At 48.1% G+C, this 26,417-nt stretch overlaps 1 protein-coding gene across 1 annotated transcript; it reads left to right on the plus strand.

The window, feature by feature from the left end:
• The first annotated feature begins 3,483 nt into the window (after positions 1-3,483).
• Positions 3,484-18,726, plus strand: MMP15 (matrix metallopeptidase 15). The gene is made up of 10 exons (XM_053399340.1): positions 3,484-3,769; positions 7,959-8,107; positions 8,529-8,651; positions 9,728-10,035; positions 10,294-10,455; positions 11,034-11,239; positions 11,780-11,918; positions 12,645-12,795; positions 13,222-13,337; positions 15,046-18,726. Exons 1-10 carry the CDS (start codon positions 3,665-3,667, stop codon positions 15,564-15,566), a joined length of 1,980 nt encoding a protein of 659 aa, XP_053255315.1. The 5' UTR covers positions 3,484-3,664; the 3' UTR covers positions 15,567-18,726.
• The last annotated feature ends 7,691 nt before the right edge of the window (positions 18,727-26,417 follow it).

Here is a 26,417-nt window from a genome sequence, read left to right on the forward strand (position 1 = left end):
GGGGCAGGCAAATTCCATGCTAGGGAATATTAGGATATGGACTGAAAATAAGAACATAAGAAGAGCCCTTCTGGATCACGCCAATGGCCCATCTAGTCCTGTTCTCAAAGTGGCCAAGCAGATGCCCGACAGGGAGCCTGAAAGCAGGACCTGAGCTCAAGAGCCTTCTCCCCTCCTGAGGTTTCCAGCAACTGGTATTCAGAAGCATTGCTGCCTCAAAGATAGCCAGCATAGTACATGAATCTGTTACATGGGCTACACTTGCAATACTATGTACAGTTCTGGTTGTCATAACTAAAAAAATAAAATTAAAATACATTGTAGAAGGGGTGCAGAAAAATAACCCAAGCAACCAATTAGTTAGAGTACTTTCATAAGGAGGAAAAGCTAAAGGGTTTGAGGTTTTATTTTAGCTGGGAGGGGGGCTTGTGCAAGGAAGGGGAATACAATGAAGGTTTATAAAACTATGCAACATATCCAAAAAATATTCTCCCTTATAGTATTATAAGGTGGGCCCACTTAATGAGATAGATTGGCAGTGGATTCAGGACAGATTTAAAGTCTTGCCTCAGCCTTCCCTTACCTAGTGCCCTCAGATGTTTTGGACTACAATTCCCACAAGCCCCAGCCAGCATAGCTAATGGGAGTTGTAGTCCAAAACATCCAGAGGGCACCGGGCTAAAGAAGGCTGTACCACCACGTACAATACATAGTTTATAGAGTTTGCTCCCACGAGTTGTAATAATGGGGCTGTAAAGGAGCATTTAACAAATATTTGGACAGCAATTGATAAAGCTGCTTCATTATTATTCATTTATGAACCACCTTTTTCATCTGCATCTGTGTCAAAGCAATTGAGAAAAAAACACACATTAAAAATGCTTTTAAAAAGTTTTTTAAAACAGTACAAAAATAAAATACAAAATGAGCACCTAAGACTCTTCTCCTCCAGCTGGAAAAGCTTGTCAAAACAGAAGATTCCTTCAGTTGTTTCCAGAAGCACAGAAGTGAGCGTCTGTTGTATCTCGACAGGAATGCTGTTGCACAAAACAGGTGCAGCCAGGCTGAGAGCCCTGCTCCAAACCACTATACAGTGGACTTCTGATGTTTGGGGGGCTTGAAAGGAGCTCTCCTCCAGACCACAGCGACCCACCAGGCATATAAGGGGCAAGGCAGTTCTCTCAAGTATCAATTGAGGCTAATAACCTACCCAGCTCAGTATTGTCTATAGGCCACTGGCTCTCTGGGGCTTCAGTCAGGAGTGTTTCCTAGCCCACCTAGAGATGTGAGGGTGGAACCTGGCCTCTTCTACAAGTAGAGCATCAACTTAGTCTCTGAGCTATGCCCTCCTCCTTGCTATGGGTATGTGCTGAAGGTCCGGCGTCACAGGAAGAATTCCTCTGAATACACGTTGCGGGAAGCAGCTGTCATCTTCTGTGTCCTGCTTATCGGTTGCCCGGAAACACCTCTGTGAGAAAAAGATGGTGCTGACCTTAATGCACTTCTGGTCAGATTGTGTTAGGGATGCCATATCCTTTGGCAGAAAATGCAATGAGCCCAAGCCAAAGCTGATTCCCAATTGATAAAAACAAAAACACCTAATTTTATCACCCAACCGAGAAAGGTTCTTAACTATGCACTGACAGTTGCTGCTGAACTCTGTTTACCAGGGAAGAGGCAAAGTCCTGATCAACGTCACAAAGTAAGTAAAAGGGCAGGAGTTAAAATACGAATTCAATTTGCATTGGGAGTTGCTCTTGCCAGGCCAGTTCTATTGCCCACTGTGGCCCTTCACCAATCATTGTTTAGGAACAGCCTTTGCCAACCTGGCACCCTCCAGAACTTATGGACTGCTGATGGGAATTGTAGTCCATCTGGAGGTTACCAGGTTGGCAAAGGCCAAACCTTTTCTGCAAGTTATTCGGTTTTGCATTGAACAGAATTTCCCAGCTGTTTTTAATAACAGCCCATATCCTCTTCTCTATTTGGAAGAAATCCCACTGTCTTCAGTGAAATTTTACTTCTGAACTGGTGTCTGAAATTAGAATAGGCTTTATTTTCATAGCCAACAGGCCATAGCATCAAAGGACAGACAAAAACAAAAATACATTACGGAAATAGTTATCATAAAATAATCTCAGTACTTAAAACTTGGCAGAGGTAATGATAATAATAAAAAGATCCTAGGCGAGGAATCCAGGTGACGGCACTGATGTCATTCAGATAGCAGCTCTCAGTCTCATTGCTCTCTCGATAAATTTGGCAACCTTCTCTGTTGTCGAGCTGTTCTGGTCGGCTAGGAGTGAGAACAATTTGGCTTCACAAGAGCGGCCCGTGATGGCAGATAGTAGCGGCGTGATGGTCTCGTCCCTGAAATCTTTGAACTGGTGTCTAATTAAGGCCACAGTTGCTGAGCAGCCAAATATTAAAAGGTAAAGGGACCCCTGACCATTAGGTCCAGTTGTGGCCGACTCTGGGGTTGCGGCACTCATCTCGCTTTATTGGCCCAGGGAACTGGGAAGGTGCTAACTGGCAACAAATCCACAACTTATGGATTACCCTGGTCCTGGTGAGACTGGGTAGAAAAGTGCCAAAACCAGGCAGGGAGCTTTTTGGGATGGGTGGCGGATGCTTTTCTAGCCTTTAAGCTGCTCCACATTCAAGGTGAACTTGTGCAATTTCAAGAGTGGGGTGGGGCAGGTGAAGAGAAGCTGTTTTGAGTGTAGAACATGAAAGTTGCTAAGGCAATAATTATTTGCACGCTTCCTTGGAAGTGAGCCCTTTTGGACTCAGCAGGCTTTACCCTCTGAGTAAACACGGTTAGGCTGGGCATTGCACCTGTCGCTTCTGCCCTTGCCTTTTGAGGGAAAGTTTCATTATAACAATATAAATAAATGATTCCATAGAACGGTGCTGAGTGTAAGTCTTGACATCTAAATAGCGATAACTTTAATCAAGTGCGGGGAAATATCTTAGAATCATAGAATGGTTGAATTGGAAGGGACCTCGCGGGTCATTTAGTCCAACCCCCCCGCAAGGCAGGAATATGCTACTGTCCCATACGGGGATCGAACTTGCAACCTTCGCGTTATCAGCACCATGCGCTCACCAAGTGAGCTATCCTCTGCTCGTCTCAGTCCTCCGGCCGCTTCCGAGCCTTTTGGGACCCCGCCGAATCCTAAGTAAGCAAACCCACAGGGACCCCGCCCCCCATGCCTGAAACAGCTACAAGCGTGGACTCGGAGCCCAGACGGCCAAGCCGCCGCCTCGTTCCGGTTTGAGCCTGGAAGCGTGGGGCTGCTTAGCTGCCCGTCCCTCGGGGGCCTTCCGGACTGGCTCCTGGGCTTGAGGGGCGGTCAGTGAGTCGGGTGGCCGTTAGGGGCGGCCGCCACAAGCCCAGCCCAGCGCAGGGCGCGACGGGGCGGGCGGGCGGCGCTTGGAGCATTCCGCTGAGCCAGCCGGGCGAGGGAGCGGCGAGCGGACGGGACGGGCGCAGCGCCGAGGCTGGAGCGCCAGCCCGCCACACAAAGGCGATGGCCGAGGCGCGGCGGCGACGGCGGCAACAGCAGAGGCGGGCGGGAGACAAGTAGCGAAGGGGGCCTGGCTAGGCCCGGGGCGAGGACGGCGGCGGCTCGTGCTGTGGACCGAGAGAGGAGCGTCCAGTATGGGAGGCGGAGGCTGCCCGCAGCCCTCGCTGCTGCTGCTGCTGGGGGTTCTGCTGCTGCTGCGGGCCTCGGCGGGGCCGGTCCCAGGCGAAGTGGACGCCGAGGTAGGTCCCCCGCTCTGCTGCGCTTCTTGTTGCGTCTTGGCCAGGCAGGCCGCCCGGGCAAGGTCTCCCGCCCGCCCGCCGGCCGAACAAAAGAGCGGCGCTCCGGGGGGAAGGGGCGGACTGGGCCCGCGGGAGGCGTCCAGGAGGTGGCGGCGGCGGCGGCGGCGGCGGCAGCAGCCCTGCCTTGCGCTCTCCAGACGGCCACCTGCGCCCCGGGCACCAGCCTGGAGAGCGCAGGTAGTCGGTGGGGCAACGTCGCAGCGCGCCGGCTCGGGGAAGACCCAAGCAGCCGAGGGCCCACGTGGGGGCCACAGGCTGCTCCCGCCCCACTGCCCGGGAAGGGGCCGAGTACAAATAGGGGGAAAGCGAGTCTGGCCTTGGAACAAGCAACTCGTGGGAAGAGGAGCGCTCAGTTCTTCTTGTCTGTTTCTGCTTCGGGCTTGATGGCCTGACAGGTGCCCAGCTATGCCCAAATTATGTGGGGTTGAGGGGTGCTGGGGTCGCCTTTTATTTTGCTCTTAAGCTTTGGAGAGCTTTGATCCAAGACTGGAAGAGGGAGCTTTCTTGGCAAAGTCCAAGTGTAAAGGGCAGAGGAGAGCCCTGGGTTCTAGATCAACTCAGGACCCAGGCCCTGCTTTGGCTGGGCTGCCACGGTCTTCCGGACAGCCTTTGCCAAGTTGGTACCATCCTGATGCTTTGGGCTGCAGCCCCAGCAAGCACAGGCAAAGGTCGGGGATGGTGGCAATTGTGATCCAAAATATCTGGTGGGCACCAGGTTGGTGAAGGCTGCTGGGAACCTCAACGCGACCTCTGCTTTACAGAATGGCTGTTCACAAAAAAGGGGGGGAGGATACCAAAGGGGTTCTTGTCAAAAGATTGCAAACTTCTCATCCTGGTTAGTTTTGTCCTCATCCACCTGGACATGAGTGGCAGAGGTTGGCAGCCCCAGGACCTGGGCTAGCGCTGCAAGGACAGGTGAATGCCTGCAGTGGCCCCACCCAGCACAGTCGGGAAAGTGCAGGGAAGCCCAAAACACCTTCCTGGGGGGAAATAAATAGGGGGTGGGAAGAGCTTTGGGCTGCAGCTCTAAAAACAGGCACAGTTGGCAGCAGATGCCCTTGAATCAGTGGCTGGGAGGACCTCCTGTCTCAGAGGAGATGTGCATCAGGGAGCCCAGTGGTCTATGTGTTCACAGGCTGCAGCAACAGCACACACACCTGCCATGAGTAGTTGTGGTGTCTGTGTTTGCATTTAGTGAGGTGGTGAAGCATTTTCAGCAGAGCCTTCTCTTGCTAAGTTACAACTTGCATGTTATCAGTGCCAAGACCGGATTTCTATTCTAATAATTCAATTGGATTTTTAAAAAATGCTCTCTTCACAACCTGTGAGAGCAATACAAGCCCAAGGTCTTCTCCCCCCCCCCACCAGAGGTGAGAGAACTTTGCAGGAGGCTTTGGGTGTGTTAGAGAGCAGCTGGCTCAGTATTAAGGAAGTAGTTGCTTTCCTGCAAGGCAAAATGTACAGAGACGTGAGTGAGAACTTAGGCTGACTTTGAAGGAATGGTGCAAGGCGGCAAATGTGAAGTCTGCCTATGCCAACCTGGTGCCCTGCAGCTCCCATCAGCATGGTGTGTTGGGTGGGGGCTGATGGGAGTTGTAGTCAGTCCAGCAACATCTGGAGGGCACAGGTTGGGGGTGGCTGTATTGTCTTAAAAGGGCAAGTTTCCCAAAATTTATTGTCACTGGACATGGGGAGGTCACAGAGTTTGAAAGAATCTTGGTCTCAGCACTGATGGGGACGGTGCAGCTTGAGGGAAACTTGGATTAGCAAGGCTCTTGGGCTCATTGTCAAGGAAACAATGCTTAAAACAGGCATAGGCAAACTCTGCCCTCCAGATGTTTTGGGACTACAACTCCCGTCATCCCTAGCTAACAGGACCAGTGGTCAGGAATGATGGGAGTTGTAGTCCTAAAGCATCTGGAGTGCAGTGTTTGCCTATGCCTGGCTTAAAACCATATTTTGCTGGCATCTTACATCAGTTTAATTGCCTTGCCTCTCTTGGTCATCTTCACAGACTTGCTGATTTGTTGGACAAGGAAAGGGCACATACTCCCACCTTGATATCCCTCTCTGTGGTGTAGTGGTTAGAGTGTCAGACTAGGACCTGAGAGTCCAGGGTTCAAATCCCACTCAGGTGTGAAGTCACTTGGTGACCTTGCCTCTCAGCCTAACCTATCTCACAGGGTTGTTGTGATGGTTAAATGAGATGGGGGAAGAACCATGTACGCCAGCTTCAGCTCCTTGGAGAAGAAGGTGGGATATAAATGTAATTAAATAAATGGTGGAATTGCCCTAAAGTGACAATTTTCAGGAGTCACATGTTGAAGAAGTCCAATATATTACTCACCAAGAAACACTAGCAATTCCCACCCTGGTGATTTTGAACATCTGGGATAGCCGAAATTTGGATTATAAAAATAATATGCTACTTGCTAATGGCAGCAACTGACCATCACACACTTTGGAAAGTACACAGATAAACTGACGGTGGAAATTTGGTATGTAAAGTTCGTCTGCACAAAGGGCTGTCAAGAAAAGGGTCTTTTACCCAGTCTTATTTGACTTTATTAAATATATAAATTATAGAGCAGAAGAAACAAATATACCAGCAGAAACATGCAAATTTATGGAGCCTGTGATAGCTAAAAGACATGACAATGGAGATCAGTGACCATGATCTTGGGAACTCTGTGTTGTACACTGTAGACTTGTAGAGCTCTTGTTTAATATTTTATTTATTTTTACTTACCCTTGTTGTAATTCTTGAGATTTCTCTCATGCAGTTGTTATTGGCAAATTGTAGCCTTGTCTTTACAAAATTAGTAATGATTAATCTTAAAAAGTGAATTAATCTTAATTCACGTTTTTTTCTCGTGCTTCTCATGTATGACTAATACTAAATGGATTCTGTTATTGTTTGGTTGTTTTCTTTGTATGATTGTTATTAATATATTTATTCTGCATTATTGATAGTAAAGCATATTTTTAAAACCCAGTTTAACTAGGGATGATGGGGGACCAAGTCAAGGAATGGGGGTCCTCCACATGTAACAAGGCGTCTGCTGCACTACTTCCAACCTGATGAAAATCTGTTGTCTGCCTCCAGCTTATGATTCTGTGCTTCAGAGTGTGCGGGTCAACAAGACTACCAGCTGCTCATTCACTAGACAATTGTCCTATTCAGGAGTTGGCTGAGAAGCCGACCCACTCACAAGATTTGTTGCTAGCTGGAACGTCCCACATGGACTAAGGGCACCTCAGACTGAGCTGATCTGTCCAGGGGTGGGAATCTGCCCCTTGGGCCAAATTGGACAGGTGGGCAGGGCCACACCCTGCCAATCACACAATGCCATTATGGTGCTTAATAGTCTTGCCTTTTGCAAAAGGGCTATGTGAAGCAGCTCTGGTAGCTAGAGGGGGGAGGCCGGGGCTGTCTGAAAGGGGCTTTCCCTTTGCAAAGGTGTCATTTGGGCAGTGGGTGGGTGTCAGCAGGGTATGGGGGAGTTCCACACAATTCCACAGGTACCACTACCAACCCTTTTCAAGTAGAAGGACAAAGGGCTTTATTCCTAGCTCATCAGATGATGAACAGGGATTAAATCCTGATACCTAGGCTGCAAAATCCTGTTCTTAGATGAGGCAGGATTATACCCTGTTCTCCTGCCCATCAGCTGACACCACTAATGGGGGAAATGGCTTCGTGGGCCAAAATTGGCCTGCAGGCTAAAGGCCATTCCTGTTTCATGAATAGTCTTGGTTGCCAGCCTGAGAAATGTGTTCGTGCAGCAGGGCCTTCTCCCTTCAATTTCTAGTCTGAAAATGGGGGCCATCACCTAATAACGGCTACATATTAATTTGTAGAAAGTTTGCCAGTGTGATAGTAGGGCTTAAACTGGAGGTCCTGGGTTTTAACTCTTGCATGGGCACACAGGAAGGGTTCTTTTATTTTATTTTAAGGAATTGTCTGACACAAAATACATTGAAAGTTGCTTTACTTCTGGAGTGCTTGACAATACCCCACATAAGGAAGGCTTAGGCGTTTTAAAGCAGAAAGGAAATATTCCAGCTGTGTGATTGCAGGTGGTGTGGCTTTTTGCACACTGATGACAGGGCTCCTCTTCACTTGCAGGGCTGGTTACAGTTCTATGGCTACCTTCCGCAGTCCAACCGCCAGATGTCCACCCTGCGCTCAGCTCAGACCCTCTCCTCAGCCCTCTCTGAGATGCAGAGCTTCTATGGCATCCCTGTGACAGGCATTCTGGATGAAGAGACAAAAGCGTAAGTTTTTTCCTGTTCAGAAGGTCTTCCTCCTGCAGGTCACCTGTGATGGAAAGAGGCATTTCTCCTTCTTGGAGAACTGAGGCAAGGCAAGGGGAACTCCAGGAGGATACAATGGGTGTTGTGAAGGACACTCCTTCCTGCTGCCAGCTCAGCCCTCTCTTCCGCCATCCTTTTGCCACTGATCTTTCTGTTAGATGGGAGTTTCCTCCCTCTCTCCCCATCCTTCCAAGCACCCAGTTGCTCACCTTAGCACTTTGCAAGAGCAAGGCAAGTGGAGATGGGGGTGACTTCCTTCAGCTTTTAATGTGGGAATTCCTGAATTCATATCTGCAAGAGGATCACTTTTAAGCAAGTGGGCATGGGTGCTGGCTCTTGGTGTCCTGTGTACCAAGGGCTTAGGCTTGACTGTCGCTTGCAGGTGGATGAAGCGGCCCCGCTGCGGCGTCGCCGACAAGATTGGGGCTCAAGTCAAGGCCAACATGCGGCGGAAACGCTATGCACTGACTGGGCGGAGGTGGAGCCAGGCTCACCTGAGCTTCAGGTACGTTCCACAGCTGCTGAGGCATGAAGCAGGACTGTTTGGGGAAGGAACCTTTGGTGGGGGGCAGGAACTGGCTGTAGAGTTGACAGAAGCCTGAAGACTTTGCAAATGTCTTTGTGCTTTAAAATGTGCATGATGCAATTTTGCAGAAATACGCTTGATAATCATCTTTAGATTGCAGAGTCTGGAATTACAGAATTCAAAACGCTTTGAGAAACAAAGGAGAGATGGGCAGCATTAGGAGGGGCAAAGTGGAAGATGGGGAGGGAGCATAATTCAGAGGCCCCACCCCTCGCTGACTTTTCTACGCCGCCATAAAGACTAGCAATATCTCTGAAGAACAGGAAGCTGAAGTTAGCCTAGGAAGTTTTACCTTGCATTTTGCACTGGGTACTGCATGGCATTCATATGGATTATACTGCGATTGGACAGAGAGTTCCCTCATTTGGTCCCTGCTGCTTTTCCAGAGATGCCTAGAATATCTGGGTCTGGATCCTGCGGGGGGGGAAGCATTCTCCCTATAGATTGTCTAGGACATTAAAGGCTGACCAGTTTTTTGTGACCTGAGCCTCTGTAGGAAACGGCCTGCCTCGTCAGCTGTGCCACATACACTGGGCACGAAGGTGGTGGTGGCAGCAGCAGCGATATATAAACCCACATGTGGGGTACAGTGGAGGGAAAAAAACTCAGGTGAGACCCTCGAGATCAAATGCAAAGTTGCCTCTTCTTAGCAAAAGGGTGACCTGCCCAGATGTGCACTCAACACACCCTCTCCTCCTCTGCCTGCTTGCGTTTTCTGGAGCACCAAAACCTCAGCAATCACAATATGAAACAGGGGCCAGTTGCTTCTGTGAGCAGGGCAGTCCACTCTCCATTCTTGCTGTAAGCCTCTGTGGAATTCATCTGCCAGTCTTTGCCTTTCCGCTACACCTGCCTTTCAGTAACTTTTGGCTGGTGTGCATCTTTCCTGCTGAAGGGCTCCTTGGGACTAAAAGGCATGTGGCGTTGCTGCTGTGGGGAAGGCTTGCCTTGCATGGTTCCCACTTCCAGTAATGCCTCTCCTTCTGTGTTCCCAGCATCCAGAACTACACAGAGAAGTTGGGGTTCTACTACTCTTATGATGCCGTCCGCCGAGCCTTCCAGGTGTGGGAACGAGTGACGCCCCTCATCTTCCAGGAGATCCCATACGATGAAATCCGGCACAAGAGGAGGAAGGAAGCAGACATCATGGTGCTCTTTGCCTCCGGATTCCATGGGGACAGCTCCCCCTTTGATGGCACCGGGGGCTTTCTGGCGCATGCGTACTTCCCGGGTCCCGGTATGGGAGGAGACGCGCACTTTGACTTGGATGAGCCCTGGACCCTTGAGAATGCCGACGTGTCTGGTAAGGAAGAATCTCGGGCCTGAGAAGGATGTAAGGAAGGAGTGCTCTTCTTGCCATGGGCAAAGGGATCTGACGTTGACATTGGCCTGGATAACCAGGAACCTCAGTTGGGCCCTGCCTAATGGTTGGCCATGGGTGGGGTTGGCTGGGATTCCTCTTCCACGTCAGCCTAAAAAGCAGTGGAATCGAGGGGAAGTGTTTCTTGTCCAGTGCGGAAGTGAGTGGAGCTGGGGAACGATCCTTCCCTGTTGTCAACAGGGAACAATCTCTTCCTGGTGGCCGTCCATGAGCTGGGGCATTCCTTGGGCCTGGAGCATTCCAACAACCCCAGCGCCATCATGGCTCCTTTCTATCAGTGGATGGACACAGAAAACTTCCAGCTGCCAGATGACGACCTTCGGGGCATCCAGCAGCTCTATGGTGAGTGCCAGGCAAACAAGGTGTGTGTGTCTTTGTATGTTTAAGGACTGACCATCAGCTGTCATATGCATGGAAACAAGAATGCAGGATTGGCTTGAGCCTTAGACAGATGCTGTGTTATCTTCCCGGTTGTTTGGCAGCTTCTTCATTCAACAGCCAGCTGATATATTAAGCTCTGCGGAGCCAGGCAGCGATCTGAGACTGGGACTTTTCTGTGGTGGTGCCTTGGCTCTGGAATTCCCTTCCTGCTGAGAAGTGATTGGTGCCATCTTCAGCTAGCTTTTGACATCAGTTAAAAATATGTTTATTCCCCCAGGGCTTTTGGGGGGAGAATTGACCTGACACTGAGCTAGTTGATTGTCTGATGTGACTTATGTTGGGGGTTCACTTCATGTCAAGTTATAGATTACCTGTGAATTGTGTATTTTGTTATATTTTAACAGTTCTGATTGTGTTTTTATATATTTTAATGCTTTTTGTAAGTCACGCTCAGCTCCTATAACAGATGAAGGGCTGGATATAAGTTGCAATAAACAAAACCCTCTCCCTCTTTTCTTCCTCCTGCCCCACCAACTCAGGTCCTCCAGGGGGACAGCCTCAGCCCACCAAACCCCTCCCTACTGTGGTACCCAGAAAGCCAGGTCCCAAGCCTCCTAGACCACCCCCTCCTGGCAAACCAGAACAGCCCCCCAGCCCAGGCAACCCAGACCAGTACGGCCCAGACATCTGCGACGGGGACTTTGATACAGTGACGATGCTCCGTGGGGAGATGTTTGTGTTCAAGGTACCTGTAGCTTCCTCTGTCCTGCCTCCATGGTTTCTCTCCGCAGTTACCAGAGCAATGCTTCAAGACGAGAGACTGGCTTGTGCAATCGGGTATTGAGGGGAGCTCAGGAATAACTGTGCCTCAAATTCCAGATTTTGTGACTTGTTCAAGTGTCCTAGACCCCTTTCCCTCCTCTTGTCCTAGGGCTGGAGCTCCTCGGCCTGGAGCTCTTGAAGCGGGCAGCAAGCAGTGGGATATGAGCCTCATTTGCCATGATGATGGGTGGCACCTACCTGTGGGCGAACCTGTAAATAGGAGAAGGGTGTGGGTGTCATGCCCCAGGACCAGAATCAGCAGGCCTGAGCTTCCTTTCCCCAGGGCAGGGGGGAGGCTGTAGAAAGTACTTGATTCGCATGCCAGAGGTTCCAGGTTCACTGCTCCTCATTTCCATGTGCCTGAAACCTTGGGGATGGACACTGTCAGCCATTTTAGTACTGAGCTGGATGGGCCACTTGGCCTGACTTGGTATTAAGCAGCTCCCTGTGTTTTTTTATCCAGGGTCGCTGGTTTTGGCGGGTTCGTCATAACCGGGTGCTGGACAACTACCCCATGCCCATTGGGCACTTCTGGAGGGGCCTCCCTGGGAACATCGATGCTGCATATGAGAGGCAAGACGGGCGGTTCGCCTTCTTTAGAGGTGAGAGAAGTTTAAAGCAAAGGCCCCGTTGAGGGTCTCCTGAGTCTTCTGTCGAGACAGCAGAAATGTTCTGTGTGTCTTCCCCTCCCTCTCCTTCCCACTCCAAAGTGCCCCTGTGGGTTTTCCTGACAGACTCCTTTCTCTTCTCCTTGCTGTGGGGCCAGCAGAAGGATGGTGGGCGTTTCATGGGCACCCCTCAGAAAGTCCATGTGTTGTGTTTTACCTCAGGGCCTGGAGTTCAGCCCAAAGAGCTGTTCTTAAAACTCCCTCCTGTGCTCTTTAGGGTGGGTGGGGAAGCTGAGTGTTGTGTTCTGGCCCCCTCTTATTACCATTATCATTCATTTAATTAATCACCCACCCTTCAGCCTAAGGTCCCAGGGCAGGTTACCAGCATTAAAGCACATTATTAAAAAATAGTTTGAAACAACTGACAATCACAGAAATCAGGTTGGTCTGAACAATATGCACCTCAAGTGTGAGAAACCAGGATTAAAAAGGAGCGTAAACAGACAGACGCCTGCACTCAGCACTGAAACCAGCAACCTGCCCCACCCACCCCATCCTGTCCCATACATATTATTGAGGTGAAATAGGCAGGACTTGATAGATGCCATAGAATTGGGCATGGAGGTGTGTGTGTGGGGGGTTTCCCCACAAGAAAGACAAGCTTCTTGTGTGCTTCATGGCCCAGCCTCTGCCTAATTTTCTTTTCTGCCCTTCCTCCAGGGGATCAGTACTGGCTTTTCCGTGAGGCAAATTTGGAAGCAGGTTACCCGCAACCCCTGACCAGCTACGGACAGGGCATTCCTTACGACAAGATGGACGCAGCCATCTGGTGGGAACCTACAGGGCACACCTTCTTCTTCAGAGGGGACAGGTGGGTAGCTGGCGTGTGAAAGGCGGCAGCAGGGCTTTTCCCCCAGCCAGAACTCAGTTCCAGCACCTCTCAGCCCAGCACCGTTGTCGTTATAAGAGAACAAGGGAGGCATTCTTGGTGAGTTTTTGTAATAGCACTTGGTGGCAGGATCTTCAGATGGCTGGAGAATCCCGAGATTTTTGCCTCCTAACCTTCCCAGGGACTGAGGCATTTACCAAAGGTGTGGGCAGGGTCTGTAAAGAGGTCCCCAATTCAGGGACGATGTTTTCCCCCTGCCCATTAAGACTAGCACTCAGAGTTTGATAAAGAAGTATGGAGTGTGAATGGTGAAAGAAGGGCCAGTGATTCACATTCCTGCATTGCAGAGGGGGGAGGGTTGGACTAGATGATCCTCAGGGATCCAACACTATGATTCTGTAACACTAGGTACTGGCGCTTTGATGAGGAGAGCCATTCTGTGGATCCAGGATACCCAAGGAAGATCAGCGTATGGGCCGGAATCCCTCATGCCCCCAAGGGAGCCTTCTTAAGTTCTGATGCCAGTAAGTAGAAAAGGACCCTGACCTGGCAAGACAAATGTGGACTCTCGGTATAGTGAGCAAAGTAGCAGCTTGAGGAGCAGGTTGCTAAAGTTATGAATGCTAATTAATGAATATTTTGTTAGTGCTGTTGGAAGCAGGAAACCAGAGAGGAGAAAGGGAGGCATTAGGTCACAGGACATCGGGGACTACAATTCCCATCAGCTCCAGTGAGCATGTTCAGGGATGATGGGAATTGTGGTGCCCTTTACAGATTTGCTATCCTTGCATTAGATGTTACAGGAAAGAGCAAAGCTTGTTCTTCCATCTGCGCTGAAGATGATGCTGGAAAGAGACCCACATCTAAACCCTTTGTGAGGAAGGGGGGAGAAGAAAGAGATCTGCAAAATAACTTTTTATGTAAACCGTTTCCAGGCTTTCTTACAATCAAGCAGTATATAAATGTTGTTAAAATAACATAACTTTTTAGAGCTACCTGCTAAACTAAAAACTAGCAAGTTGGCATTCAAATGTGGAAATGCCAGTCTTGTAGCAACAATATGCAGCTTGTTGAAGTCTGCTTCCTTACTCCACGGGAGGATAGTTGATAGCCCTATTTGCAGGTCACCCAGTAAGTCATGCCTCTGAAGGAGCCTTTCACTCCTCCTTACTCTCACGCAGAGCGGGGAACGAGACACCATTGCCGGCTTCACATCATTTTTCAACTAGGGAGTGTGGTTTGTTCTGCTTCTGAGAAACCACAGCCAGTTAACCAAGAAGAAAACTTGGCTTCAAATTGTGGTTTGTTGGGCGTTAAACAAAACTCACGATCCTTGTTCGAAGCCAGGGATGGCGGCTTCTTTCCTCTTTGTGTAACCTGAGAGGAGGAGAAGAACAGGTCCTCTCAGGTGTATCCTTGGTGAGCCAAATTACTTTTTATTTCTTTTTGCTGCCATTGCCCAAACTGGGAGTTTTGGGAAGCTAGAAAAATTTGCTTGGGGAGACGGCACAGATCAGGCCCCCTAAGTGGGAATTAGCTACTCCCTGCACTCCATGATTTAACTGTGGTTTACTGTGATGTGTGAACTGAGTCAATGTAAAGCCAGCTCCTTAAAAATGATCCAAGGAGTTCTTGAGAGCTACTGGCCCATCTGCTTGAATTATGTCCCCCATGTGGACTGTAAAGCATGATCACAGCAGCAACGCTCTGCTGAGGAATGAATGAATGGTTTTTTCCACCATGGAGCTAACTGAACAGTAGAGTCCTGCAAGAATCTGTATTAGGACCAATAGGGTTAAATATATTTATTGATAATCCAGAGTCAGAGGAATCGTACGGTGATTTAGTTCGCAAAGGGCCTCAAATAATTCATAACAGTGGAAGCCAATGCTTAATGATACAAGCAGCTAAGAATACACCATAATATCATTATTTATTTTTTCTTTCATTCATTTAAAAGCATTTTATATACAACTTATTATTTCAAAAATCTCTAGGTGGTTTTATGGTCTAAAAATAAACAATATATCACAAAAACAAAACCGGTTAGAGAGTAATATAAATACATATAAAGTCAATATAAAAGTGGATTAAGCAGGAATTCGGAAAAAGCAAACACATAAAGCAGATCTTAAGAGTCACAGAAAGCCTGGGCAAAAAGAGAACGTGAAAAAGCTGTGAGCCGTGGAAAGGGACCCCAACTAACAGTGCCTACCACCTCCTGTTTTCCAGCCTACACTTACTTCTACAAAGGCAGAATGTACTGGAAGTTTGACAATGAGCGGCTGAAAACAGAACCCGGGTACCCCAAGTCGATCCTGCGGGACTTCATGGGATGCCACGACGAGGTGGCCACAAACCCCGACCCCGGCCGCAGGTGGCCTGATGTGGGCAAGCCCCCCTCCCGCCCCGATGGCCCGGGACAGGACAAGGAAGAGGAGGTGGTGGTGGATGAGGAAGACAATGCCGTGGACACTCACCCTGCAGAGAAGGACAAGGAAACCGAAGCGGAGGACGATTATAGTGATGGCGTGGGAGGCGGCCGGGAGCAGGGTCCTGGCCATGGCAGCGATGTGGACATCGTGGTGCACATTAACGATTACCCCCTGACCATGAGCATCATCATGGTGACGCTGCTGCTCCTGCTCCTGCTCTGCATCCTGGGCCTCGTCTACGTCATTGTGCAGCTGCAGCGGAAGGGCACCCCACGCATGCTGCTCTATTGCAAGCGCTCCCTGCAGGACTGGGTCTGAAGCCACAGCTGACCTGGCTGCTGCTACTGCTGCTGCTGCTGCTTCCGCACCACCTCCAAGCTCCATCAAGAGCTTTGGAGCGCAGGACAGGTGGGGAAACTGCCTTGTCTTCCCCCGGGCATCTCTGGAGGAGAAGCTCTTGAAGTCTCTGGGCTCGTCTGGACCACGGCTCCCAGCAGAGTCTTTTCACAGGAAGCTCCCCCATCCCTACCTTTGTGCCTCAGCCTTGGATACCCCGCCTCCCCCCAGGCATGGGCAGGTGGAGGGTGTGTGACTGACCTCCCCTGTTTGATTGGCCTGCCCGAGTGACGGACAGCCCTTTGGAAAGGGTGCGGCATGTGGCCTTCTCTTAACCTGTGGGTCTCGTCCCCCCTCGTCTACCTAATACACGCATGGCAGTCCAGGCTGTTTGCAGGTCTGAAGGAGGGGGCCCTGCTTCCCCAATTTGTGTCTGTGCCACCCCTGCTGTGCATGTACTCCAGAAACTGTGACCTGATGCCCCCCGCCCCCTTGGGGGTGGGAGAGACACTTCATTGCCTGCCAGGGCAAGTTGCTGAGTCCTCCCCCATCCCCAGCCAATGGGCTGCCCTGGACAGGTTGGTGTGCCCATGGATAGCTGCAGATGTGTTCTCCCTTGGGCTCAGTAACCGACATCCTGAAAACCTTGACTTTTATTTTCAAAGGTGCTTCCTGTCCCACCCTGCCTCTTCATTTGCAGAGCAAAACGTGGGAAACTTTTCTACTGTAATTGCCAGAGCTACTACTGCTGTGAGGAGATTGCGCAGGAATATTTGGAGAAGGGACTGTTTGGGTGCCCTGTGTGTGTGCATGTCTGTGTGACTGTCTCCTTCCCACTATGTGACTACTGCTCCTTACCTACCTCTCCCCCCGCATTTCCTACTTCTCTTTGTTCCCATTGCCCTGGTCTTTGCTGCATATCTTGGAAGCAGACTCTGCTGGGTGGAATAGCCTTGATGCAGACATAGCCCTGGGGTTTGGGTTCCTGGGCTGCCTTGGAGGCTGTTGGGGGTGTTGTGCTGTAACTGTGAATGAGGAGTGACCACGTGGCTTGATTTCTGAGGCCCCCCTGTATCACTTTGGAGTAGGCGATGATTCAGCTCCTCAGAGGAGGGACCTGAGCTGGTGTAAGGATAACCCCTGGGCTTTGGAAGGCTGAGGACCAGTTTGTCCATGGAATATATCCTCTCTCCCAAGGAAGGTGGAGATGTACACTCACCTTGCGTGAACTGAGTGCATGAGACATTTGCACAGGCAGTTCACCTGAAAAATTGGCCACGGAAACTGCGCAAGTGTGCATTTTCCTGAAAGTGGGAGGTGCAAGGAGGATAGCCTTACTAAACCTATGCAGGGTTGTAGAACTCGGCTCAAGGCCATGAGAGATTTATGTTGAGATCAGTTGGGCACTAGGGCTGCTGTCCTAACAGGTTTTGTTCTTTCCAAAGAGACTCTGCAACCACTCCTTGCAACACAGCTATAGTTCCCTTGGTCTCTCAAGATGCACTTCCAAGCAGCCCCAATGTTTGAGGGGGAGCCTGCCCCCCTCCCTCTTTGGCCACTCTCTTGCCTCAGAGTTTCTGCCTCCAACTACCAACCGCCTTGCGTCGCAACAGGCAAAAGAAGCAAAGTTGCATTGATTTACATAGATTTCTGTGACTTCCAAGTGCCTTCACATAGCATTTTGGGGTGTATTTCTTTGGACTGTAAATAGGAAGGATTCTGTAACCTGTACATGTTATACAAATTAAGCGGGCCTGCTTGTACGATCATTTATTCTGCTTCTGTCAATGGTAATGAGGACCAAAGAGCAAAGAACCCCCTACCCCTTCCCTAATCACTGGAGATCTAATTTAATGGCTCTTTTCCCTTTCTGAGGCTTCTCTAGGTGTTTTCCTCTCAGCTTTACAGATATTAATATTTTTATGCTTGAAATTAGCACCATATTGTGGCTTGTCTTCCTGTTCTCTGAATCTCTGAAGCTGAGCAGACTGAGAATCCTCTCTCATCCCCCCTCCCTTTCTCATTTGTATTTAAAACATGATTGCCCTCCTCAGTCTTCTCTACAATGACAGGAACACAATCTCCTTGATTCTGAAAAGGGAAACCCCCATGCCAAGGAGTTGCCCCACAGGCCCTGTTCCTGCCCACTGCCCTCCTATAGGCTTTTTAGCCTCTTATCTCTACACTATTTCTCTCTTTAATAATAATTACATGTATTTTTGAAAACCTGGAGCTTTGGAAGCAGAATTAATGATGCAGCATAAGCAATTGCACATAATTTTGGGGGGTTTTTTGTGGGTGGGTGGGAGTCCACATATAAACCTGGCTGTCTGCATGAAGAAAGCAAAACCACCCCTACTTGGAGAGACCCTCTTCAGCCCCTTGCTCAAGCCTAGCTCAATTTGTCCTGAATATGTTATTTCCAGAAAAGTGAGCTCCAGAACACATCAAATAGTTGTTGTTTAAAAGACACACCATTTTGCCTTTCTTAAGAGCACCCAGGTTCTCGTGTTCAGGCCAGGCCTGGCAGCATCTGCTTCTTTCCTCCTGATCCTCACTTGGGGTCCTGGCCCCAACTCTTCCCTCTTCCTCTATTGTTGTTGCAGAAGTCATCCAATATCTAGGTTGACTGACTTGGCAAAATGAGCCTAATTTTGTGCATACACTGGTGTAAAACTTGCTGCTGTGAGTGTTGACATCTCTGTGGTAGTGGGGTGGGGGTTGTGGCCTGAACCCAAGCAGTCTCCCCCAGCCCTGCCCTTCATCCAAACCGACTTTCTCTTCCCCCTCCATTCTAAAACCACAACAAGCTGTCTCCTGCTTTTACATTGATTGGAGCAAAGCAGAGTCATGTGCAAAAAAAGAAGAAGAAGAAAAGGGGGGCACCAGGTCACAAGTAGAACTTCAGACACGGTTGAACCCCGAAACTTTAAAACAGCAAGAGAAAATGAAACCCCAGCTTTGCTGTGGGGATGAGGGCCAGCCTGCTGTTCTCGGAGCGTGCCTTCGATGGGCTGAATATATTGGTGCATCTCCTAAGTGCAAAGACTGAAAAGCCAATTAATTTTCAATGCTCAGAACTACCAAAAAAATAAAACATTCACAGCTTGCCAATAAACCACAACATTTGTGCTGACCTTTAGGTTTTGAAGCGTGGAACTTATTTTGCCTCCAAGTGCGCTTTCAGCAATTTTCTGTGGCGTCTATTTCTTTTTAAAAGTTGTGTTTTCGATAGGATAATGTCTGCCTGTAGCTCTGGGTTTTCCCATTTTGTTCCCAGAATTGCCATTTTAGTTAGGTATCTGTTGTGCGTTAATCATTTTGTGGAGATTATAATGCCAAAGGGAATATTCTCTTCCACACCCACCTTGTGTGTCTCCTGCAAAGCCACCAGTGATGCTGATGGCTAAGAATGGGGTGGATGTCTGGGCTCTGGTGCCTGAGATAGGTCTTTTGGGGAACCACACTATTCCTGGGACTGTAATCTGTTTTAGCTGGTTTCAATTTTAAATCACCTGCCCTGGGACCTGCTGGTGAAGGGGTAGCAATAAATCTAATAATAAAAATAACAAAGTATGCTTGCCCTACATGCACTTCCTTGTTGAAAAGGAAGCAGGTTCTTCCACACACATAGACCAGGGGCACTTTGGTCTGCATCTTCCTGCTGTAGAGAAGGCCTTGGTTTTGGGTCCTCTTAGGTAGCAATCCCTGATGGCTCTCGCTGGTGGCTTTTGCTCCGCACACACAAAAGCCACTAAGGCAACAGGTGCCAGGTTGCACCTTGCTCCCCTGTGCTGTGCACACACCACACCCTGGTTGGCTCCTGTCTTCTGCCGACAAGTTTTATATGTGCCGCCTCTACCACTTGTGTTCAGTTGCTGCATAATAAACACTACCCCGGCAGCTGCCAGTGGCCGCTTCTCTTTGTCCACCTCGAGAACAGGGTTCCCTCTGTTGTCTCTGTGTGCATTCATTAACCCAGAGGTCAGGAGAAATGAGCTTCAGTCGCAGATGCTTTGCTCCTGCCCTGGCTTCCTGGCCTAGCAGCGGTGCAGCTGTGCCCACTTGAGACGTGACTTCAGGAAGCAGCTAGGAAGACTGGGACGTTCCTGGTGCCTCTGCTATGGCATCATCATCATCACCCCAAGCTATATCTGGAGGAGAGCTGAATTGGGCAGGTGGGTGTGAAGCCGAACGGTTGACAGTATCAGTAGGGAAGTTGCAAGGAGTTCAGCAATCACTGAGCAGTGTTAGCTTGGATGGGAGCAAATGGCTACTGAGCATGTAAGGGCAAGAGCCCACTTACCCACCCACCCTTGAAACAATTCTATGCAAAAGCTAACTGGGCTGGCAGTTCAGTTTTGCTTTAACACAGAACTGGTGGGAAGCAGGGTAGCTTAGGAGGAGCAGGAGGACAGGTTATGTTGTAAACCTTAGGCTCTGCCCTTCAAGCAGAGTTTAGGATGGGTTTAGGAGGAATGACTCGGAAGCTGCTGTGTCCACCAGCCAGACCCAAAGCAGGCAGATCCAGGGCCAGGCACAGTTAGAAAGGGAAACATTTGTGCAGTTCAAAATCTGAGCTCTACAAAACACGTATAATGTTAGCTGACGAAAAAAGGAAGTGATGGAGGATAATGTGAGATGTGTGTCTTCCAGTATTCCCTGGGACCTAAACCCTGGTCAAGCAGTCCTCCTTTTCCTCCCCATGCCAAAGACATTCCCCACAGATTACACTGCTACTTTTCCAGTGCCAGATTACCAAATAAGCAGAGTGGACACCGGCTGAGGGGCCCTGCAACACCAGTTCAAAATAATATTGATTTGATCTTGAAAATTATAATCAAGCTTTCTTAGGAAATAATTTGCAAGGGAGATTTCGACTGCCTAGGGGCCTCCAAAGTGTTTGGTCCAGCAATAGACTTTCCAGTGTGTTTGGTCCAGCAATGGACTTTCCACAGTGTGTTCACCAATGTTTCCAATATTCATGAAATAATTCTGCATGGGGACTGCTTTCCTGATAAGTTGTGTGAAGTTGTCCATGATACAGTGAGGGTGGTGATGCCAAAATATATATAAACAGGGATGCTGAGTACTGTGTGTGTGTGTGTGTGTGTGTGTGTGTGTGTGTGTGGGTTCATCTGGATTGTCCATTCTCTTGCTCTTCATTCTTCTTATAGCCTTGACTCCAAATGAAGTTTCCTTAGAGTTCATGACACCTGCTGTGTACAGCTTGAACACAAGACGCTTCTGCATTAGTGCTGTCAAATCCCAGTTCTGCTGTTCAGTGATGTCTTCTGTATGTCATAAACAGTGGCTCTGAGAAGGAGTATGTTATGCACACACATGCAAAATGCACAGGTGTGTTGTTGTGGCATGTGTGAGGCACAAACACTGCAATCACTCTACCGCTGTGCTGCTCAAAATTCTCCTTAAAAGCCCTGCCTCTGATTTCAAGAGACATGAGACAATATCATGACCCTCAATGTCATACTGAGCTTGCGAGAGACAGGAAGCCAAAGAGTCAGGCCGCAATCTTGTATTTGCACGTGCAATTTACCACATGAAGACAGAATCTCTGGAAACTTGAATAAGCTGTTTTAACTGGGTATACCAGCATAAGTCACAAGGAAAGCTTTTGCCTGTGAGGAAGACGGCTTATGGGTGAAACATGTTCTGCTAAACAAGGTGCTTCTACCTAGCACTGCTGTCTGAAGCTTATTGCCTGCAATTTTGGGGATCGTGATTCTAACAAAGGGCTCTCCTATAAGCCACATCCTCTTTCTTACTGTTAAGAAAATAATTCTGGAAGCTGTAAGGACAAATGCCTCCAGCTGCTAATGCAAAAGTAGCTAATGAAAAAGGCAGTGAAATCATTAACAAATGCATTGCCCGAAAGCCAAATGGCTCTTTCTGAATTGGCAGAACAATTAATTTAAGATGCAAGTGGAAATCTCCAGTGAAAAACCACAAGTTTCTCTTACTTTCCCATGACGATGGAAGAATGTTGGAAGCCTAGCAAGAACAAACCCACATGATTCTGTGCTCAATCATGTTTGTAATGTGCTCCCCCACTTTTGGTCCCTACTTTCTATTTAAGACTGTAAGAAGAGCCCTGCAGCTGGATCAGATCAAAGGCCCATCGCATCCAGCACCCTGCTTGACACATTAGCCAACAGCAGGTGGTCTTGAAAAGCCCCTTGGGCAGCTCTTGTGGGGTGCAAAGCCCATCATGATGTCATCAACTAAAGCTTCCTTCCAAACATTGGAAAATACACTGTAACTAGAGCAAATCCAATGCTTTTTTTTCTTTTTCGATGATTTGTTGGCCTGCAAATCCTTCTTTTAATGTGTCAATTCATAACACATAGTCCAAGTCCAACAAAATCTGGAGGCCCACATCTCTGTCCTTAACAAATGCTTCAACTTACATAGTTTCAAAACAGGGTGCTTATATAACTTTTAATTAGCAGATGGGACTCAAGATGTGAGAAGCCCATTAAAATAATCAATAGTGATTTTAATGAAAGGACAACCTAAATTATTATTATTATTATTATTACTACTACTACTACTACTACTACTACTACTACTATTTACTGCTTTTATTAGTCACTTTTTTCAGAAAATAAACTCAGTGTGATTTGCAATATAATACAAAATGTAAAACCCACACGAAACTTTATAAGCTTAAAACGTTGGTGGTCTGACATATCTCACCTACTAAAGGAGGTTTCAGAGTAAGCTTGTTGCAGAGCAAATGTACACAGATGGTACAAATCTTTGCATTCCTCCCACAACATCAATGTGAAATCAGATGTCCTTCACTGTCACTCCTGACTTAGCATCAACAGCAGACTTCAAGATGAATGCTGATGACTCTTGGGTAATGGCTTTCAGTTGCTCTGAGCTGAAAATTCCCCAAATGTGCTGACAGAAAAGTGGTGGCTAAAGGTGGAGAGAGGCAGGTATGAACCCCCAAATTAACAGACACTGCCGAAGGGCACAACTTCTCCCATAAATCAACCTCAAAGTACAGAGAAATGATATTGAAAAGCTTGCAAATACGGTATCTTGCTCTGAGAATCCCATGCATTAATGCATCTAAGGACAATACCATGTTGGAGAGGCTGAGGGTTTCTTTACAATGGTAGGGTTTCATTTTCAAAGAACTATCAAACTTTACTGGGGGGGGGGCTGTTGTTGTTGAAACTCCAGAGTTAGTATTGCTCCACATCGTTACAGGAGTTGTAACCTTTATTAAAATAACTTCTTTATTAAAATTCTTCTGATACCTGCAGGGATCTGCTGGTTTGGGGAAGATTTTAAAGGGCCTGAATATTCCAAAATGGCACAACAAAATTTGGGAAAAAGCACTGGCCAAAAAGCTGTTGCAAAAGATTCACGTAACCAAGGGTTAAAGAAAAGGGACACTTTTTTGTGCACTGGTGGCCGTATATAACATTTTAAAATATATTGGTTAACGAAAAGCCAATACCCAAAGCCTTTTAGAACATTTGGTGAAAAGAAGCTGTATTATTATTATTATTATTATTATTATTATTATTATTATTATTAATTTTATTATTATTATTACTACTATTACTACTACTATATCATTTACAGCCTGATTGCAATGAGGATTTAACATTGGATGTCTGATATACTTTGTAGCTGGAGAGGGAGGGAATATTTTAGCCAATTGGAAGGATGAAAGGAACTGGAAAATGAAGAGGCAAATAAATAAATAAGCATAGGCAATGTTGTAAATACCCTCAAAGCGGTCTTCTGAGTTTGTCCATCTTGGTCAGAGGTATAACCAAGCCCAGGATAGTTGGGAATTCCTCTCTAGCAGTGGCCTGTGGCCTGTAATGTGCCCACCCCTCCAAGAGGAACAGGGCAGAGAAACTCTGCTTTGGAGCCAGTTAGGAGAGGGAGACCAAGAAAGCATTTGGAGCTGGGAGTTGGCTGAAGCCTGAAGGTCAAGCTTTCGGTGCAGATCTCTGACGCAGGGCAAGTGGATTGGCTAACCTGGTGTTGATCTGCTTCCAGTAAGCTCTGTTTGCATAGCTATAAATAAAGCAAATATCAAAGATACAACCAGGGCTTTGCATGTAAAGGAAAGGAAACCCTGAAGTGTTGCCTCTGGAACTTTTCAGCCATCAGGAAAGGGTTGAGTGCTTAACAGGACCCTGATGAGAAACTTGAAAAAAATGTGAAGAATTGGATTGTAAGGTTGCGGAAAACGTACTTGAAATGAGGAACTTCATGGGATGCTGCTCCTTTCAGAACAACTATAGCTGTAAACATAAGTAAAGGTAAAGGGACCCCTGACCGTTAAGTCCAGTCGCAAACGACTCTGGGGTTGCGGCGCTCATCTCACTTTATTGGACGAGGGAGCCAGTATACAGCTTCCGGGTCATGTGGCCAGCATGACTAAGCCGCTTCTAGAGAACCAGAGCAGCGCCCGGAAATGCTGTTTATCTTTCCGCTGGAGTGGTACCTATTTCTCTACTTGCACTTTGACGTGCTTTCGAACTGCTAGATTGGCAGGAGCAGGGACCGAGCAACGGGAGCTCACCCCGTCGCGGGGATTCAAACCACTGTCCTTCTGATTGGCAAGCCCTAGGCTCAGTGGTTTAGACCACAGCGCCACCCATGTCCCAGTGTGAACATAAACATTAAGCAAAAAATATAATAAAACAGAGTAAGATCATCTAAAGAACAGACAGGGCTCACTTTTATTATAGGCGCATGTTATTTATTTTATTTTATTATTATTTATTATTTATTATTTATTATTTATTATTTATTATTATTATTAATATCCTCCAACATTTCTCTGATGAAAATAGGGATGTCCCAGTCCATAATGATAATTTTACTATTTATACCCCACACATCTTACTGGGCTGTCCCAGCCACTCTGGGCAGCTTCCAACATATATAAAAACTTAATAAAACATTTTTAAAAAAACTTCACTACAGAGGACTGCCTTCAGGGGGCTCAAGGGTCGGATAACTTCATACCCTTCAACATTTCTCCATGGAAATAGGACATCCTAAGGAAAAGTGGGGCATTCTGGGATCAAATAAGAAACTGAGACGGCTTCTCTAAATTATGGACGTCCCTGGAAAATAGGGACACTTGGGGGGTCTGCTACTACTGCTGCTACACACTGTCAACACATGTAGCACTTTACAGAAGTGACTTGAGAACTGCAAGATTTGCTGACCACATTCTCCTGAAGCCCAAGTCCTGTTGGCTGTGCTCAGAAAGAGGACCTCTCAGAACAGTGCACAGAAACTTGGGACAGTCCAGATTGCACAGCTGGGCTGAGCAGCGGCTGAGCTTTGGCACCCTACCCTGCCCCCTCCACCTTCAGTGATGGCTTCTCTGCCCATCAAGCTTTGCTTTGGAGACATCAGAATTAAAGCCTTCTTGTTGCTCTGCATCACAGCTGCTGCTTCTGCCTTCCTGAAACTGCCAAGCAAATTAGATTTTTCTTTCCATCCAGGAAGGCACTGAGCCATGAGCCTGACCCCATTAGGAGGCTGATAAGATACGTTCATTATTGATTCTGCCTCCTGAAACGCTGCTTCTGTTGTGCTGTGAACTCTGACCATCTGAAGAAGAGGATGTGAGATCATGGGCTATTTGATAACAGCACCTCCTTCCCTTCCTCCTGTTGCTGCTGTGGGAACAGTAGCTCTTTGGAACAAAGCTCATTAAGAGCATGCCCAGGGGCTTTGACTATATCCGCGAATTGCATGTCCTGCCCCAACACTTCCCATCAGATGAGCTGAGTGGAACTGGCCTTGTAGAAAATGTTCTGTTGCTGTGCCTGCCTGTCAAATGATCCTCTCCACACTGCAACCCAAGTACTTTTCTTTATAGAAGCAAAAAATGTCCACACCAGCCAGCTTTGATGCGTTCCGGAAAAATGGTTCACCTGATTCCAACAGAATATAATTTACATGAAAGCCTCAACAGGATCATTCCAAGAGCACTTCTCCAAGGACCACTGGCTTGCTTAGAAGATTGCAGCCACAGCAAAAAGGTGCATTGATTTCCAGTCAATCAATTTATAGCACAAAATTAGGCACTTAATTGCTACCCAATTTGCTAAATGCAGTGTGGATGCTTGAGGTTTTGCTTCTTCTGCAGGGAAACACTCAGCACTGGTTATGATGTGTATTTGAGCTGGGCAGTTGTGATTCTGTCCCAAAATTGATTCCTGTTCTTCGCGGAATGTGTTTGTGCACGATCATTGGTCCTTTGTGGCATGATTGTAAACTACTGACTAGCATACTTATAGCAACTAGACCTTCTCTAGCCATGTGTCCTCCAAAGGTTTTGGACTACAACTCCCATCATTCCTATGGAGGCAGCACTTTCAAATCAGCTAGCAGACAAAGGGACAGAGCAGGGGTGTTTGACCTGCAGCTGAACAGCCTGTTTTCCCCACCACCATCAGCAAGATGGTCTAGCAGAATGGTCATATTATGCTGGGGCTGATGGGAATTGTAGTCCAAAACATCTTGAGGACAGCAGGCTGTGTAGCATAATGCACAGATATCTTTTGCCACTAACAATCCTCCTGAGGCAGTGGCGTAGCGTGGGTTGTCAGCACCCGGGACAAGGCAAGTAATTTGCGCCCCCTCTCTCTGCACCGCACGCCTGGCACCCCCCCCCTCCACAGTGGGCGGCGACCCGGCGGCTCGGATTGGATTCACACAGCCAGCACTGCAGTGAGAGTGAGTGAGTGAGTGAGCCAGGTAGGGGCAGAGAGCTGCGAGTGCGAGCGCGCCCCCCCCAGATGTTGCATCCGGTGC

Source organism: Podarcis raffonei, chromosome 8 (assembly GCF_027172205.1).
Source record: "Podarcis raffonei isolate rPodRaf1 chromosome 8, rPodRaf1.pri, whole genome shotgun sequence".
In the NCBI taxonomy this organism is placed as follows: domain Eukaryota; kingdom Metazoa; phylum Chordata; class Lepidosauria; order Squamata; family Lacertidae; genus Podarcis; species Podarcis raffonei.

Bases quoted from the DNA above. Each gene is read 5' to 3' on its own strand.
- MMP15 (XM_053399340.1), top strand. From the start codon at position 3,665: ATGGGAGGCGGAGGCTGCCCGCAGCCCTCGCTGCTGCTGCTGCTGGGG. The intron at 3,770-7,958 runs GTAGGTCCCCCG...CTTCACTTGCAG, and splicing joins CAGGCGAAGTGGACGCCGAG to GGCTGGTTACAGTTCTATGG. The intron at 11,240-11,779 runs GTACCTGTAGCT...TTTTTTATCCAG, and splicing joins GGGAGATGTTTGTGTTCAAG to GGTCGCTGGTTTTGGCGGGT.